Below are 18,092 nucleotides of genomic sequence, written 5' to 3'. Positions count from 1 at the left end.
GTGTATCACGGGGCCCAGAGCTGTTCATGCCTACAGAGAAGAGCTCTCCCCAACCACGCGAAACGGTGAATTATTGTGAATGTTATATGACTATTTAATCTGACAGGCAGCAGACCACCATCACTCTTGAGATCACCTAGTCTGCCATATACAAACATTCCCTTAGCTGTTTTCTGCTTTATTAAGATGTCAAGCAATATATTTTACAACCATTAACTAATAAGAAAAAGTACTTGTACTTGATCTATCTGTCTATTTATTTAGGTTTTACAGGTTCTGTTGCATAAATTAGGCCAAAAAGTTTTCAAACTTTTTAATGTCAAGGAGGACCACTCGTAAAAGTAATATACTTTAAAAATTTGATTACACTACTTAAAATATTAAACATTATTTACGTATATATATATATATATATATATATATATTGACGGATTCATCGGACGCACGTGCATTGCCACAGTTACGCGCCTGGCCCGAAGTTACTTTCGGTCTGTGTTTGTTGAACGGGTCTGGTATGAACTTTGTCGCATTTCAGATTGGCCAAGTAACGGTTCTTTTCTTCTACTGGTAACCAAAAATAATAGGCTACTGGCTAGACATAGTTTAACTTACTAGCTAATGTAATTTAGGCTACTTGTTATTTGTTTTGCTTGTTATCAGAAATAATCTACTCTAGAGGGACTCTTATTATTGATTCTTTGTAGAAGTCTACCGGAAGTTAAGTTTGAGCCACAAAACGTTTATGTTGTTGCCGTTTGTTATGTTGATATTTATCACATAAAAGTTTCATAAAAGACACACACACAAAAACTATATTCTAATAGGCCTTTATTTATGTTGCAAGGAATGAGAGAATGAACAGATAATAGAGAACAGAGAGAATATTTTCTTTCTGTTAAAAACACATGCAGCATTTTTTTTAAACTCTCAAATTGTTTCCGTAAGATACCATCAGCACCCACATTTGGCTCTCAGGATGTTCACGGTTTGAAAAGCTCTCGATAAGGCTGTTTCAAAACTATATTTCGCTCCTGGCCTGTTGGGGGCAGTATTTCTCCAGAGGGGAAAAACAGTTGTAGCAACAATGCTTTTTTTTTTTTTTTTTTTTTTTTTAAGTTTAAAAAAAAAAAAAAAAGTTTTTCTACGGGATGACATGGTATAATTCTACGCGTAAATGTTTAATGACCTACCTAGTGTGTCGGACTGTACCCATCAAAATAAAACAGTGAGATGTACCCTGTGTGTAGTGCGATTAAAGCGCTTGGCACCTGACCGGCAGCGCGCTGCCCTGGTTACCTTGACAGCGAGATGCCGGAAGAGCGAGACTGAACGGATAACAAATTAAGAGGCACTTAAACACGTTTCAGAAGAGATACAAATTATGTCTTCGCAATGCGTGAAGACTCAGAAGCAAGATGCTGAGAACCCCTCAATAATTAAATCAAAATCCATGTCCAGGTTGTTTGTTACTTTTCTTGGTTATTTCGCACCATTCCGGATTTAATGCCTCTGAACTCTGTTAGATCTTTTCAGTGTGTTTGTTTGCGTTTCATTTTCTCAGCAGACAAAAACAAACAAAAACGGCTGTACGACACCCACCGGTCTACAGAATGGCATCCAAACGCGGGCTAAAGGCTTGTGAAAACTCCTTAGAAAGGCAAGTTTTGCGAGTATGGTAACTTTTTAGCTTAGGTAACTTTTTAGCTTTTTTTTTTTTTTTAGCTTCACTGTGACTCTCTTGCTCGGATCACTAGAAATGAACGTATTTGTTGTTCTTTTAAAATAGCTTTAGTTATATGTTTAAACAAAAGGCTATCATCTATCTATCTATCTATCTATCTATCTATCTCTTTTGTTTTATATATTTTTTTTTCAAATAGGATGCCACCAGAGATCATTCTCAAGATTCTCTCATACTTAGATGCTGGGTCTCTTTTCTGCATTAGTTTTGTCAACAAGCTCTTGCATGAACTGTCCAACAGCAAGTGAGTGATTTTGTTTTTCTTCAGACTATTTATTTATTTAGTCTCTCTCAAAGCAGAAAATTCAAAATAATTTTCATCTAATTCTGATGTCCTTGCAGTTCTATGTGGTATCAGTTTTATATCCATGAACATACCAAAAAGAAGAAAGCCAACCAAGAAGACCATATGATGCATGAGGTAGGTGTGCAGGAGAGGCCAAAGGGATACTGGAGAAACACATTCTTCAAAGAAATTGCCGGCCTGAATGTGAACAAGTGGAGAAAAAAACTTCAACGCATCGACCCTTACTCAGGACTGCCACATCATACAGAGGAAGTCTTAAGGTTTGAGATTATGGCTTTTTTGTTTAGTTTAAATGATTATTGACTAATTAAATGTGTTATTGATGATCTTAAAATCAGTGTCTCTTAAAATCACTTTTACATTTTTTTTTGTGGTTATTTTATCCTTCATTTAAAGGGGTGGTTGATTATGATTTCACTTTTTTAACTTTAGTTAGTGTGTAATGTTGCTGTTAGAGCATAAACAACGTCTGCAAAGTTACGACGCTCAAAGTTCAATGCAAAGAGGGATATTTTCTTTAAAAGAATTCTCTTTTTAAGGACTACAACAAGCTTCTTCCCGGGTTAGTGACATCACTAACCTTACAATTCACATAAACCCTGCCCCTGAGAAAACGCAACAAAGGGGGTGAGCCCATGTTGGGCTGCTTTAGAGAAGAGGAAGAGTTTTTGTAGTAGAGTGTTGTTGCCATGCTGTCATTTTACACCAGAATGCTTCACAAACAAGGGTCAATTCAATGCTGGATTAGCACAAAAGATTAACATGACGGAACATGCTAGTCGACTACATAAATTTATCCACTAGCCATTTAGAAACATCCAGATACATTCTAAAAGTTGTAATGTAAGTTGCTGAGTCTCTCTATCAGTGTCCGACTCCGGTTTGAACAATGTAAGGCTGAAAACCGTTACTGACAATCATCATTTTGGCTGCGTGAGATTCTCCAGCTTTGTTGTTGTTGAGCAACTGAAGCGTGAGCTGTTAAAGCTCCGCCCTCTTCTGGAAAGGGGGCCGGGAGCAGTAGCTCATTTGCATTTAAAGGGACACACACAAAAACGGCGTGTTTTCACTCACACTGAAATAGGGGCAAATTTGACAAGCTATAATAAATGATCTGTGGGGTATTTTGAGCTGAAACTTCAGACACATTCTGGGGACACCAGAGACTTATATTACATCTTGTAAAAGGGGCATTATAGGTCCCGTTAAATAACAACGAGATCATTGGTTTGGCATCGTGACACGTAATCTGAATGTTTCTATATATAAATTTGTGCACATAAACTATGTTTAGTTGTAGTTTCTAGTTTCTGCGTTTCTAGATGTTTTGATTTCTTTCGTTCAACTGTCTTTCTGTATATCCCTACATTTAGTAATATGCAACAAGACTTTGTAGTCAAAATAACGTCTTTGTTGTGACCTACCTGATCTGTTGAAGATGGCATATTCCCCATCAAATATATGTCAAGGTGTGTTTTTCCCTCCTGCAGTGTCTGGGCTTATTAAAGGTGAGTGTGAGAGTCAGCGTCTTAGATTTGCTCTGTGCTCCTGGGCGATGGGATACGGAAACACGCTTGATGATCTGCAGGCCGCGGCGTGCTGTTGTCTTAACCTCTGATTAGAGCTGCCGGGCCACTCAATTTTTCGACTCAAAGAGCGTGTGGCATACAGGGGGAGTGAAAATAATTGTGGTCCCCTCAGAAGGCTGGGTGAATTGTAAAAATAAATTGCTTGGCCCCTACCTCTTGCCCAGACAAATCCCCATAGGTTCCTCAGTTACAAAGACACTGGAGGATGAGATTTACTTCGGTAATAATCATCTCCACTGACTTTCAGACACAAACAACAGCTATTAATCTCACTGGGACTCTGCTTGTATCTTTGTTTTACAGCATTAATTGATATCATATGGTGCCAGTGCCCACACATGATGCATCTTAAGTATTTCCCCAACCTAATGCCCTGTTTCTTTCAGAATTAATGTCATCTATTGCTTGTATCTTGCCAAACAAATACTTTTAATCAGCTTAATCAGGTTAATGACAGAAATAAATAAATAATCAGTATTTTTGTTTGTTTCCCAGTTAACTGAACTATCTTTTAGTTTTCATATTTCAACATTACCACAGTTTTGATTCTCAAGTAAATGTATCTTATTTTAAAGATTCTCAGGATACTTTTTACAGGAATACTAGATACAGATTAACTATTATTATTTAAGCAGCCTTCTGTTTTATGATAATTTGGCTTTTTACCTTGGATTCTCCACCTTTTTTAAATGTTTTTTTATTTTCTATTTAAAGTAAACATCCTTAAAAAAAAAAAAAATAACTTAAAATTGTAAATATATATATATATATATATATATATATATATATATTTCACTGATTTATTTATTTATTTTTTACCTATTGGCTACATTTTTATTATTATTTTAAGCATAAACCTCAGTAAACTTTATTAGATTTTTGCTTTATACTGGCTTAACAAATGTAATTAATAATAAACAATTCAAAATGTATTTTCTCAAATAGAGCTTCATGATTCTGGATAAATTGAGAATCACATTTTTATTTATTAAATAGAAATCACGATTCTCCCATGACTTTGAATGGACAACTACACAAAATTATATGTAATTAGAGGTTCTGAAAAATGATAATTGCTGCAGTCTGTTTAAAAATGTTTAATTAATTTGAATAAATATAAAAAAATAGTTTGAATGAATGATTCAATGACTCACTCATATAGACTGTTTGAAACAGACGAATCAGCATTTTTGAACAAATTTCTTGAATGAATGATTCAGTGACACATATTTGTCACTTTATCTGTCACTTTTTAACAGTCGATGTAATTGATACAATCTTTATTCGAAGCCTCAAGTTACTTATGGTGATTTACTCTATTTTGATCGCTTCTGTAGACATCAGTGTTTATATCTAAAACTATAAACTTTTATCCCAGTACTTTGGTCATAATTAGAATTATTGTAAGACAGAAATAATGATACTTAACAGACAGTTAGTGAAGACAGTTTGTGAAGCTGTTTCACACCTATACATGACAATTGCTCTTTTTCTGGAACAGCGGCAGTGCAAACACAGATTTGAATGTTCCAGTATAATTTTGTGAAAAGGTTTAATAGATATAGCGAATTGTAGTCATTTAGGAATAAGATTGTGTGGGTGTTTGAATCAAGATCATGATCTTTTACCAATTAATCGTGCAGCTCTAGTCTCAAAACAACATTATCTTTTAGTTTCATATTTCAACATTATACTTTTGTCAGTAAATCTTCAAGGGGTGCTCAAGATATTTTTTTTTACAGGAAAACAAGACAAATATACAGATTAAACATTATTTTTGTCAGCTTAGCCCTCTCTTTTATGTGTTTTATTTATGTATTAGTTTTTATCTTGCATAATTCCCCACTTCTACTTCAAAAAAGGCATTGCCCTTAAATGCTCTGAGAACAGAGGTGTCAGATGGGGTTTGTGTCATGTGTGTCTGGCAGGAGTCTGTGCATTACATGGGAGATCACAGTGACTGATGGGAGAGGACGGCGGAGCACCTTTGAGCAGTCTCATGCCTCCTTCAGCAGTACGGCTGTGTTTGTGTTCTGGGGTGCTGTCAGTTGGCCTCCTTTCAACCAGCTCACCTCGCTTGAGCTTCGTGGAGTGTCACGGGTTCCCCTCGATTGTCCTGCTCCTTACAGGTGTGGTAGATGCCAAAAATACAAAGATACACCTTTTCTCCAACCTAAGTGAGTGATGTAGTTGCTTCCATCATCTGTCTTTCAGGCCGGGCTGGAAATCGGATATGTCCAAAGTAAAGCTTCAAGGAGAACACAGTGAGTTGTGTGTTGCAGACAAGATTGTCAAGATGCTATATGTTGGACAGGGCGTCACTTTGGGATTCTGGCAGGTATTTTCCAATTCTAGAGTTGACACTGTACATTGTGGAATAAACATACATTTTGTTCAGTGGCTGCCAATCTTTTTTTTTTTTTTCATGCATATCTTTTTGCCTTTTTTACTTTTTTACTTTTTTTTTTTTCTTCTTGATGTTTTAAAATTTAGGATGATCTCTTAAAATCTTTTTATTTATTTATTTATTTTTTTTTGAAAAGAAAAAATACTTTTAATCTGCAAGGATGCATTAATTTATTAAAAGGGATGTATTAAAAGACTTTACAGAATATTTCTATTTCTAAAAATACTGTTCTTTTGAACTTTCCATTAATTAAAAAAATCTAGAAGAAAAAAGAAGTTTCACGGTTTCCACACAAATATTAAACAGCACAACTGTTTTCAGTATTGATAATAATAATAAATGTTTCCTAAACATCAAATAAGCATATTTAAATGTGCTCTATGTACGTTTTTGACTGTACTAAAGCATAAAAATACCATAATATGTTTGCAGATATTTATTAAACATGCTGAGTTCACATACTCGTTTCTCTGAAAACCATTGCTACAGCCAGTTATTTTACTTTGAAATTTGCGTTCCGTGTCGGAATTTCTGTCTTTGTTTTGGTCTGTGCAAGACCGCACATTGCCAATTTACCCAATAGTATTTCGCCACCCCGGGTTGCCAGTTGGCGGAAAACACATGCAGCAAATTGCAGCCATGGAAGCCAGCAAACAAACTGGGTCAGAGATCACAGATTCTACCCGACCTAAAAAGCCTCAGCATCCATCTGAAAATCTCTACGAACAGGAGCATATTAAAACGCGATATCAACTCATCATAAATCAATAAATCAACTAATTATCTTACAGTGTGTAAGTCTCCTCGCCTTCCAATGTCAATTGAGCTCGCTCCTGTTGCGTCTTCAAACTGGCAACCAGCGAGAGCGTCGAGCCTGAGGAGGAGGGGGCGGGGCAAACAATATTTTGAATTTGGACTGCAGTACCCATTTCAACCACTAGCTGTCATTCTTACATAGAGCACCTTTAAAGGATCTTTATTGAAGGATCATGTGACACTGAAGACTGGAGTAATGATGCTGAAAATTCAGGATTGCCAACACAGAAATAAATTGCATTTTTAAATATTTTGAAATAGAAAACAGATATTTTAATAATATTGTAATTATAATAATTTATTGTAATAATATTTCACAATATTACTGTTTTTACTGTATGTTTGATCAAACAAATGCAGCCTTTTTTTGAGCACAATAGACTAAATCTTACCAAACTTTTGAATGGTAGTATGTATGTATGTATGCAATTATTATTGTTATTATTATTATTATTAGCAGTAGTAGTATTAATAATAATATTTCATTGATAATGCAACAATTCTATGTTTCTTATACAGGACCAATGTGGAATTGCTTTTGTCATAGTGAACTTGCACAATCACAGACTTGTGGAAAGAAGTCTTCATGCGTCCATTAGGTATTCTTTTATTTCCTCATTTGCAAAAACTTTTGTTTTTGTTTCTTCTGTGTTTACAAAAGACTATTTGCATGGTCCACCTTTAATGGCATTGTTAAACCAAATGCTTAAATTCTTCACAAAATTTAGTGTGTATTTCAATTCACTGAATCCCTGTGGTCAATTTTTCTCTTCTTTCTCTTTTTTTTTAATCACAGATGTGTCTGTGTGAGTCAGAACCTAAATGTCAGTTATGTATCTCTGTCAGTATAGTTTGGTGGTGTAATAACTCCATCTTCTGGTGAATTTGGGCACTGTGTACAGCCTTGACTCATCAGTTCTTATACTGTCTGTATTACTGCCTTACTGTCTCTACAGTCCTAAGTGTGAAAAGGTGCATTGACACCCACTTTGTAGTTAATTTCTTTCTTTTCCTTCCTTATCTCTCTTTCATAGCGCTAGTCCATGTACAGCAACTGGAGTCAGTGCTTTGTTTGATGATGTGGACCCGGAGTATGGTCTCCATGGATACAGTGCTTACATTGAACTGCACAATACAGCGAGAGTCATCATGTCTGATCGCTTTTCCCAGCTGTTTTGCAGGAGAGGTAAATTGTGCACTCTATAATAAGAAAAAAAGAGATCAAAGTCCAATTTGGTGATAAAAATAAATGAAAACCTTATAAGCACATGATTGAGCAGTTGTCCAATTTTACACTGACATGCCTTGACAGTTGACGGTACTAGATGCTTGACAGTAGATGGCGCTAGATTCTCAAAAATATATCAATGTTGTCCTGCTCTAAGCAAAATTCTGATGTTTTTACTCTCCTGAAGTATCAGAGTTTCAACGTGTATTGACATATTGTAGTAACACTGTCCTAAACCTGATGCTCACATAGTATTCTTTACAAATATTTCATGAATTATAGAAATATATGTATGAAAAAATGTTCACAATACTTTTCTTACAGTGTACAACACATATCACCCTAATATATCATTCATTGATGCTGTATATATTCATCCTAAAAGGTATTCGGAGAGAACACATCAAAGAATCCTGAAAAAAACACAAATATTAAGCAGCAAAATTGATAAAAAAAAATATGAAATGTTTCTTGAGCAGTAAATCAGCATATTATAATGATTTCTGAAGGATCATGTGACACTGGAGTAATGGCTGCTGAAAATTCAGCTTTGCCATCACAGGAATAAATTACATTAAATATACAAAAATAATATATTTTAAGGCTGAGCTAAAAAACTTAGGCAGCTGACTTGTTGCTTCGCTGCCTTATCAGGCATTGACTTTGTAGGCAGCGTTTGCACACAAAGGTACATCACGAAACTGATTTCGGACAGACTTCTGAGGCAGCGTGATGGTTTAATGATCTACAGCAAAATAGAGTCAGCTTTGGTGATAAGCAAGTATTTATTAATATATAATAATAATTTCTCACTAGAAATGACATCAGTAGTGGAAAATGTTATTTACACACAAACTGACCACCAACGGCAACTTTCAGATGCCACCTTTATATTTTTATCTCAACTGTCACAGAATGGGAAGCACAGGAATGTGGGATATCAAAGGCAGCGAAGCATACATCTATGCTGCCTTCAAAAATCCATCAGATGAAGGTATTCAAACGTGCCTTGATGCCTTCCTACATTGGAATGTGTCCTCCAAAGGCAGCCTTTTTAAAGGGATAGTTCACCCAGAAATGAAAATTATCCCATGATTTACTCAGCCTCAAGCCATCCTAGGTGTATATGTCTTTCTTCTTTTAGACGAACACAGTGGGAGATATATTTTAAAATATCCTGGCTCTACCAAGGTCTTTAATGGTTGTGAACGGGGGGTGTGTTTTGAAGCCCAAAAAATGCATCCATACATCAGAAAAGTAATCCACATGGCTCCAGGGGGTTAATAAAGGCCTTCTGAAGCGAAGTGATGGGTTTTTGTAAGAAAAATATCCATATTTAAAACTTTATTAACTATGATAACTAGCTTCCGGCAGACGGCCGTACGCATCGATTTGAGGCGGAAGAGTAACCTGTGACCCAAGCATGACGCAATGATGAACGCCGAAGTGCAGAGAATAGAGCAAAGCAAAACACATATCACGAATTACAAGTCTAAAACGAGAAATTTTAAAGAGAAATGTTGGAGGATTTCTATATAAGAGAAGAGGAGCTTGAGTTTGTTGCACAGCCCTATTTGTTTAAACCGCGAGAGGCGTCTAAGCTTACGACACTGCTATATTCTGCAGGGGTATTTTATTTGGCGCAAGTCGACTTGCGCAGTATGCGTGCTGTCGCCTGGTGGAAGCTAGTTATTTTAATTTATAGCTTTAAATATGTATATTTTTCTTACAAAAACCCATCACTTCGCTTCAGAAGGCCTTTATTAACCCGCTGGAGCTGTATGGATTATATTTATGATGAATAGATGTGTTTTTGGGGGGGGCTCCAAAACAGGCCCCCCGTTCACTGCCATTATAAAGCTTGGTAGAGCAAGAATATTTTTAAATATGTAATACCTTAGTGCATAATACCTCTTTTTCACTCTCCAGATCAGATTTCTGATGGTTATCTTCCACTGGAAGTGATCAGTGAGAATAACAGATCCCTAAATACTCAATTGGTTGGAGATGTCAGCTTGCCTTGGAAGACTGAAGCTTTACATGGAACTATCAAGGTACAGTATCACCACACTATTTTATTCAATGTACTTTACTTCAAAATTTTTGTAAGGACTTAAAGTTTTTCATGGTCTAATTGGTGTCTCCAGGACTGTTGCATGATCAACCTCACTGTATGGGATGAAGCCAAGCAGCCTTTTTGGTGTGTCAGTGCTCCTGTTGTCATGACAAAAGTAAATCAGGACACGGTATCATACGATTTTGGTGCCGAGAGATTCTCCATCCTATACCAAGACTCAGAGGGGAGGGTGGAGATGAGGCTGAAGCAGATGGAGTATAAGGAACAGTATTTTGTGGTTAATCTAGTGATTTACATTTCTGTCGCCAAAGTGAATAAGCACTTTGGGAGAGATTATTGAAGCCTTCACATGCCATTTCTGTTTACATGAAGACCGTTTTAATATATTTGACTTAAGAACAAGCAGGGCAGCTGCAAATTAGTCAGTAACTGATTATGGCAAGATTAAACTCCTGTCATAATTATAGTGCTTAGCTTTTCATGTTAATTTTTTTGACTGAATGTTTCTATACACTTTATTATCATCAAACATTTTAATCCACATTTTCACGTATCATTACATTTTAAGGATATAAAAATCAGCCTGTCACAAAGGGAGGGATTTTCACGTCAAGTCAGATAAAATCTAAATAATAAGAAAAGAAAAGAAAGTAAAGGGAAAAAAAAAAAAAAAACTTGCATGGAATCAAGAGCTAAAGAATAAAAACGGACCTTTAAGCTGGATTTAAAGTGCCAATGTGAGCAGGGAAGCCGTTCCAGAACATGGGGGCAGCAACTGAGAAATCTCCCTTACAGCATGAGAGGGACAGAAGGAAGTTGATTGCATGACCTGGGGGCAGAGTATTATGCAAGCCTGTTTTCGCCACAGAATAAAAATAAATAAATAAATAAAAAGGTAATTGTGACATTTTATCTCACTTTTTTTTCTTGCAATTGTGAGTTTATATCTCACACTTCTGACTTTTTTCTTAGAATTCGGACTTTATATCTTGCAATTCTGAGAAAAAAGTCAGAATTATGAGGTTAAAAGTTAGAATTGTGAGTCGGCGCCGATAGCCTCGTGGGCAGCACGCCGACATGTGGCGCCGTTGCGCTTCGGGCAACCTAAGATTGAGTCCCGGCTCGCTGTCCTTTCCTGATTTCGTCCCCCCCTCTCTCTCTCCCACTTCGCTCTCCTGTCTACATAATGTCCTATCACAATAAAGGCAAAAACGCCAAAAATAAAACTTAAAAAAAAAAAATAATTAATTAATTGCGAGAAGTAAACTCGGAATCCCGAGAGAAAACATCAGAATTGTGAGCTGACTTTTTTTCTCAGAATTGTGTGATAAAAACTTATTGCGAGAAAAAAGTCAGAATTGTGGGATATAAACTCAGAATTGCAAGTTATAAAGTCCAAATTGTGAGAAATAAACTGATAAACTGAGTTATTAAATCTCGCAGTTTTATTTCTTGCAATTCTGACTTTTTTCCTCACAATTGTGAGTTTATGTATCACAGTTCTGAGGAAAAAAAAGTGAGAATTGCAAGGTAAAAAAGTCAGAATTCAACTCACAATTGCAAGTTATGTAGTCAAAATTGTGAGATATAAAGTCGTAATTGCCAGAAAAAAGTCGTAATTGTGAGATATAAACTCGTAATTGCGAGATAAAATAGTCAAGTCAAGTCACCTTTATTTATATAGCGCTTTTTACAATGTAGATTGTGTCAAAGCAGCTTTACATTGATATCTGGTACATTGTTTGACTGCACAGCAGCTCTTAAAGAATAGTGTCAATGCAGGCAGATCAAAAGCACTGTTGAATATCAAAATGTCAAGTCAAGTGTCCCCAACTAAGCAAGCCAGAGGCGACAGCGGCAAGGAACCCAAACTCCATCAGGTGACATCAGGTGGCAGACAAGTGGCAAATTGGTGTTAAAATGGAGAAAAAAAACCTTGGGAGAAACCAGGCTTAGTCGGGGTGCCAGTTCTCCTCTGGCCAACAGTGCTTTGTTACAATTCAGGTTGCTATCATAAGTCCAATAGGATCGCAACATTAAAAGTATTTATTTCAGTTCCATCCAATTGAGGATCGTATTCATCACGCCGGTATGGACGGTTGTTGAGGAACTGTGTCGTGGCTGTCGTGTCGATGAGGCCTTCACAGGGGATGATCTAGTTGACTCAATCTCTGCTGATACTTCAGGGCTGCGTTGTGGTCGTGTCAAGGTGCAGGTCCTTGGTCTCACCTGGATACGGCCCGGATCCGGTTGACTACGGTGAACCTCGGGATAAACAGAAAGACTAATATTAGCGTAGATGCCATTCTTCTTCTGATGTAACGAGTACATCAGGTGTTATAGGAAGTGTTCCCGGTTCCGGCTGACCTAATTTATGCAGCCTAATAATCCTTTAACGGATTTGGAAATATAAATTGGTAATGTGTTATGTGTATGCCAGGTTAAAGAGATGCGTTTTTAGTCTAGATTTAAACTGACAGAGTGTGTCTGCTTCCCGAACAATGCTAGGAAGATTGTTCCAGAGTTTAGGTGCCAAATAGGAGAAGGATCTACCACCTGCAGTTGATTTTGATATTCTAGGTATTATCAGCTGGCCTGAATTCTGAGATCGCAATAGACGTGAAGGACTATAATGAATTAGGAGCTCGCTCAGGTACTGGGGAGCTAAACCATTTAGTGCTTTGTAAGTAATTAGCAAGATTTTAAAATCTATACGATGTTTAACAGGAAGCCAATGCAGTGTTGACAGAACTGGGCTAATATGGTCATACTTCCTGGTTCTAGTAAGAACTCTAGCTGCTGCATTTTGTACGAGCTGTAGTTTATTTATCAGGCGAGCAGAACAACCACCCAGTAGAGCGTTACAGTAATCTAGCCTTGAGGTCATGAACGCATGAACTAACTGTTCTGCATTTTTCATTGAGAGCATATGTCGTAGTTTAGATATATTTTTAAGATGGAAGAATGCGGTTTTACAGATGCTAGTAACATGGCCTTCAAATGAAAGATTGGTATCAAAGAGCACACCTAGGTTCCTAACTGACGACGAAGACTTAACAGAGCAGCCATCAAGTGTTAGACAATATTCTAGGTTATTACGTGAAGAAGTTTTTGGTCCAAAAATTAGAATCTCTGTTTTTTCTGAATTTAGTAGTAGGAAATTACTGGTCATCCAATTTTTTATATCAGCTATGCACTCCGTTAATTTTGTGAATTGGTAAGTTTCGTCAGGGCGCGAAGAAATATAGAGCTGAGTATCATCAGCGTAACAGTGAAAACTAACGCCATGCTTCCTAATGATATCTCCCAAGGGTAGCATGTACAGAGTGAACAGTAACGGTCCTAGTACTGAGCCTTGTGGTACTCCATATTGAACTTGTGATCGATATGACATGTCTTCGTTTACTACTACAAACTGATAACGGTCAGATAAGTATGATTTGAACCATGACAATGCAATTCCACTAATGCCAACATAATTTTCGAGTCTATTTAAAAGAATATTGTGATCAATAGTGTCAAATGCTGCACTAAGATCCAGTAACACTAATAGAGAGATACAACCACGATCTGATGATAAGAGCAAATCATTAGTAACTCTAATGAGAGCAGTCTCAGTACTATGGTACGGTCTAAATCCTGACTGGAAATCCTCACAGATACCATTTCTTTCTAAAAAGGAACATAGCTGTGATGATACTGCCTTTTCTAGTATTTTTGACATAAAAGTGAGATTTGAGATCGGCCTGTAATTGACTAATTCTCTAGGATCAAGTTGTGGTTTTTTAATAAGAGGTTTAATAATAGCCAGCTTAAAAGTTTTTGGTACGTATCCTAATGATAAAGATGAATTGACGATATTGAGAAGAGGGTCTATGACCTCTGGAAGCATTTCTTTCAATAGCTTAGTCGGTATAGGGTCTAACATACATGTTGTTGATTTTGATGATTTAACAAGTTTAGACAATTCTTCCTCTCCTAAAGCAGTAAATGAATTGAATTTTTCCTCAGGGACACTACAATGCACTATCTGACACGATACTGTAGTAGACGGTTGCATGGTTATTATTTTTTCTCTAATATTATCAATCTTGCAAGTAAAGAAGTTCATAAAGTCATTACTGCTGTGCTCTTTGGAAACATCAGAAGTTGAAGCTTTATTTCTTGTTAATTTAGCCACTGTATCAAATAAAGAATTCTAATTCTAATTCTAATTCTAATTCTAATTCTCTAGTCAGAATTAGAGATATAAACTAGCAACTGCAAGTTATAAAGTCCAAATTGTGAGATATAAACTCATATTTTCTGACTTTATAACTTGCAATTGTGAGCTTAATTCTGACTTTTTGACCTCACAATTCTCACTTTTTTTCTCAAAACTGCGAAATATAAACTCTATAAACTCAACTTTTTTTCTCGCAATTGTTTATTTCTCACAATTTTGACTTCTCTCTCGCAATTGCTGAGAAAAGAATTGTGAGGATAAAAAGTTGGAATTAAACTCAAAATTGTGAGTTATAAAGTCAGAATTGCAAGAAATAAACTCGTAATTGCGAGGAAAAAAAGTCTTTGTGAGATATAAACTATAAATTATGAGTTATAAATATACTTGCAATTCTGATTTTCTTTCTCGCAATTACGAGTTTCTTTCTCACAATTCTGACTTTTTCCCCTCAGAATTGTGAGATATAAACTCGCAATTGAGAGTTATAAAGTCAGAATCGCAAGATATAAAATCGCAATTCTGAGAAAAAAAAAAAAGCCACAATTACTGTTTTTTTTATTATTATTGTTTAATCCTTGGCGGAAACAAGTTTTCATAGAGTATGGATGAAGGAGTTTACAAATATATTGTGGAGAAAGACCATTCTTTATAACTGAAAGCAAAATCTTAAAATCAATCTTGATTCTATTGGTAATATCTAATTGGATTCTAATAGAGGAGATGTGATATCTTATTCTTGCTTCTCTATATAAATCTCACTGGCATGTTCTGAACCATCTGGAGATGAGATTGAGACAGGCCTGCATACATATAATTACAGTAATTTAGCCGGGATTGTTTCCAAGTCCTTTCGTGAAAGAAACTCTTTTAATTTAGCAGCAGATCTGAGCTGAAAGGCCCTTAATAATGATAACTAATGTGCTTCTCAAAATTTAGTGATGATCAAAAATAACAAATTGGTGAATAACTGGTTACAGAAGCTGGAGAGCCTAAAGTAACAAATTTAGGTATTTTAAATGATAAAAAGTTACTGTGTCCTTGTCACCAAGTGGATGTATGATTATTAAACTTTTTTGTACTGACATATTGTAAATTTGGTTTATTATAGTGATGCTGATCAGTGTTTTTCATTGTTTTGAACTCATGATTCATGATCATGTCAAAACCAAAGGTACTGAATCCATTTAATTTGATTTTCCATCTAATCTTATTCAGAAATGGTGCATTTTCTTCCCATTACGCTTATTTCTAAATGAAATGATTTGCATAATGGATAGTTATGTTCAGTCCTGCAGAATGTTTTTTTATCGTGAAACATAACAGAATTCTTGTACGGCGGGCGGTTGATTTCACTATATTATTCATAGGCAATAGACATTTCTCTGCCCTAGAGGTAGATTATGTTCTTTTGTCATAACGTCAAGTTACACTTTAAATCTTCGCTGTATTGGTTTATGCAAATTTAATAGTCCATAAAATGTCTGTTGAAGTGCTTGACTTGAAGATGTATCATGCCATAACACCGAGGACAGTAAGTGCATGTAATGGAATTTTAGCGCGTGACTCCGTGAACAATATTTTGACTTCATAAAATGAAAACATGCTGTGACTTATATAGCTTAGCAATGTTCATTTGGCAGCAAAAGTCCCAGGAAATGGTTGCATACTGCATAATATTGTTATTGTGCAGTCTCAGCATTCCTAGCATATGACAATTGCATTCGAGTGAGGTATATAATCATGACATTGCTCTTTATTGCAGGCATTTTGACACAATTCCAGAGTCAGAATAAAGTTTTGCTTAGGTCAGTAATCAGAGGTGCCGATGTTATATGTCTGGCAGAAGAGACTGGTGTAAAAAAAAACTGGATAGTGCTGTAATAAGATTGCCTAGTGCTGTATTTTTTCCTCAGAGGTCAAGCTAACCTTGAAAACTACTTTTTTTTTTTCAACATATTCCGTGTCGTGACTCTGATCCAAATCCATTCCCTCTAGGCTCAAATGAATTGGCTTCTTGTCATGACTGAGGCTGTATTAAAGGTTTGCCTGAAGGTTAATACCCCTTATGTTGCCCCAATATTTCAATGGTTTATTGTACCGCAGTAGATGAACAACAGTGCAATGCAGCTATTATAAGCTCGCCCTGAGGCACATTTTAGTGTAGTAAAAACACTTTATTGATCTGGAAATATAGTTTTTAAAAGTCATAAAACACCAGCTAGATCTGTTAATCTATAAATGAGGCACAAATAATAATTAGTTAGCAAAGGCAAGTGAACACTATACTGTATAAATGGCCTACAACACAATATGAAATAGTAATAGGGTGCATTTGATTTAGAGAGACCAGGATGGGTAATATTGAGTAAATGATAGTAGTGGTTGCTAAAATGTGATTCATTCATGAATGCTGGATATTCCTTCAGTGTGATTACAGGGATTTTTTTCTATTTAGAGATGCGCTTGTAGTTAATCATTGCACAACTGAATTAGAAATAATCTAAAATAATTTAAAGGTCAGATTAAATGACTATGGCTGTTCAGAATAGCACACTCTTATCAGTACTGCAGTATGTAAGAAATATATTGTGCGCAGTATTCAAACGTTCTGCAAAATATATATTTATACCCAGTATACCTATTTGATCAGCCAAATGTGAAGACATTATCACACAAAATTGGTTTCAAAATTTAAAACTATTTTTAGTACACTCTAAAAAACTCAAGTTGGGTTGAAAATGGACAAACCCAGCAATTGGGTTGTTTTAACCCAGTAGTTGGGTTAAATGTTAGCTCAACGTGCTGGGTAGTTTTGTTTAACCCAACTATTTTTAAAAAATTACTATATTGCTCGGCTGGCTTAAAATGAACCCAAAATAGGTTGGAAATTAAAAATCAGACACATAATTACTAGAGGCAACAATAATAATCAAAAGGTGAACATTTATTAAGCAATTTAATAAATGTTTATTGTCTAATTATGATTCATTAAACATTAATAAACGTTCATTTATTAAACATAATAATAAATGTTAATTTCCAACTTTAACATACCGTAATTTTTCAACATACAGTAATTTTTAAACAATAGTTGTGTTTAATAAAACTACCCAGCAGGTTGGGCAAACATTTAACCAATTGCTGGGTTTGTCCATTTTCAACCCAACTTTAACTCAGCATTTGTTTTTTGTTTTTAGAGTGTACCAAGATTATGATATGAATTAAATAGCATTAAACATTAATTGTGGAACAAATGCCTACTTATCAATGCCTATTTTATTATTATTTTTATTTTTAATTGGTAGGCACTATGCAGTGTATACTGCAAGTAGTGAGCTACTAATTCTGAACAGCCTGACTTACTTTACCCAAAAGACGACAACATTGCGTCTTTCCAGTAGATGGCAGACTAGTGAAATTAATTTCTGTTCTCATTTCATAGTCATTGAACCACATCCATATTAATTAACAAATAAAATTTTTAGATATTGGTCAGCTGAGACTAGAAGATGGATGCAGTATTACTTATCATTAAGCATTACTAAGCATTAAGAGACTCTTCTGGGGCTTCTAAAAAGAGGTGTAAAGATGTATAATTATAAAATCGTCTGAGATGCAAAATTAATAATGTATAAATGATTAAAATGTGCTCAGAAAGCCATTTATAACATTTACAGATAAAATGATACTTCCTGTTACTGT

The 18,092-nt window shown here is 35.6% G+C and overlaps 1 protein-coding gene across 3 annotated transcripts; it reads left to right on the top strand.

Moving 5' to 3' along the window:
* The first annotated feature begins 1,095 nt into the window (after positions 1 to 1,095).
* fbxo15 (F-box protein 15) lies at positions 1,096 to 15,560 on the top strand. 3 transcript variants are annotated; one of them, XR_007927938.1, is made up of 11 exons: positions 1,096 to 1,458; positions 1,562 to 1,657; positions 1,881 to 1,985; positions 2,084 to 2,308; positions 5,566 to 5,766; positions 5,852 to 5,975; positions 7,380 to 7,459; positions 7,895 to 8,046; positions 10,018 to 10,142; positions 10,236 to 11,825; positions 14,404 to 15,560. XR_007927938.1 is itself a non-coding variant. In XM_051882538.1 (10 exons), exons 1-10 carry the CDS (start codon positions 1,382 to 1,384, stop codon positions 10,503 to 10,505), a joined length of 1,452 nt encoding a protein of 483 aa, XP_051738498.1. In that variant the 5' UTR covers positions 1,096 to 1,381; the 3' UTR covers positions 10,506 to 11,688. The 3 variants fall into 3 exon arrangements, 2 of the variants coding, with proteins under 2 accessions (XP_051738498.1, XP_051738500.1); XM_051882538.1 differs by lacking the exon at positions 14,404 to 15,560 and having other exon boundaries at positions 1,565 to 1,657; positions 10,236 to 11,688; XM_051882540.1 differs by lacking the exons at positions 1,096 to 1,458; positions 1,562 to 1,657; positions 1,881 to 1,985; ... (1 more) ...; positions 5,566 to 5,766; positions 14,404 to 15,560 and having other exon boundaries at positions 5,787 to 5,975; positions 10,236 to 11,688.
* Positions 15,561 to 18,092: the final 2,532 nt, after the last annotated feature.

The sequence above is a fragment of the Ctenopharyngodon idella genome, chromosome 23 (assembly GCF_019924925.1).
Source record: "Ctenopharyngodon idella isolate HZGC_01 chromosome 23, HZGC01, whole genome shotgun sequence".
In the NCBI taxonomy this organism is placed as follows: Eukaryota; Metazoa; Chordata; class Actinopteri; order Cypriniformes; family Xenocyprididae; genus Ctenopharyngodon; species Ctenopharyngodon idella.
The sequence above is the reverse complement of the archived record's forward strand: the minus strand, read 5'-3'. Positions and strand labels throughout refer to the sequence as shown.

Bases quoted from the DNA above. Each gene is read 5' to 3' on its own strand.
- fbxo15 (XM_051882538.1), top strand. From the start codon at position 1,382: ATGTCTTCGCAATGCGTGAAGACTCAGAAGCAAGATGCTGAGAACCCC. The intron at 2,309-5,565 runs GTTTGAGATTAT...TGTGTCTGGCAG, and splicing joins CATACAGAGGAAGTCTTAAG to GAGTCTGTGCATTACATGGG. The intron at 10,143-10,235 runs GTACAGTATCAC...TGGTGTCTCCAG, and splicing joins CTTTACATGGAACTATCAAG to GACTGTTGCATGATCAACCT.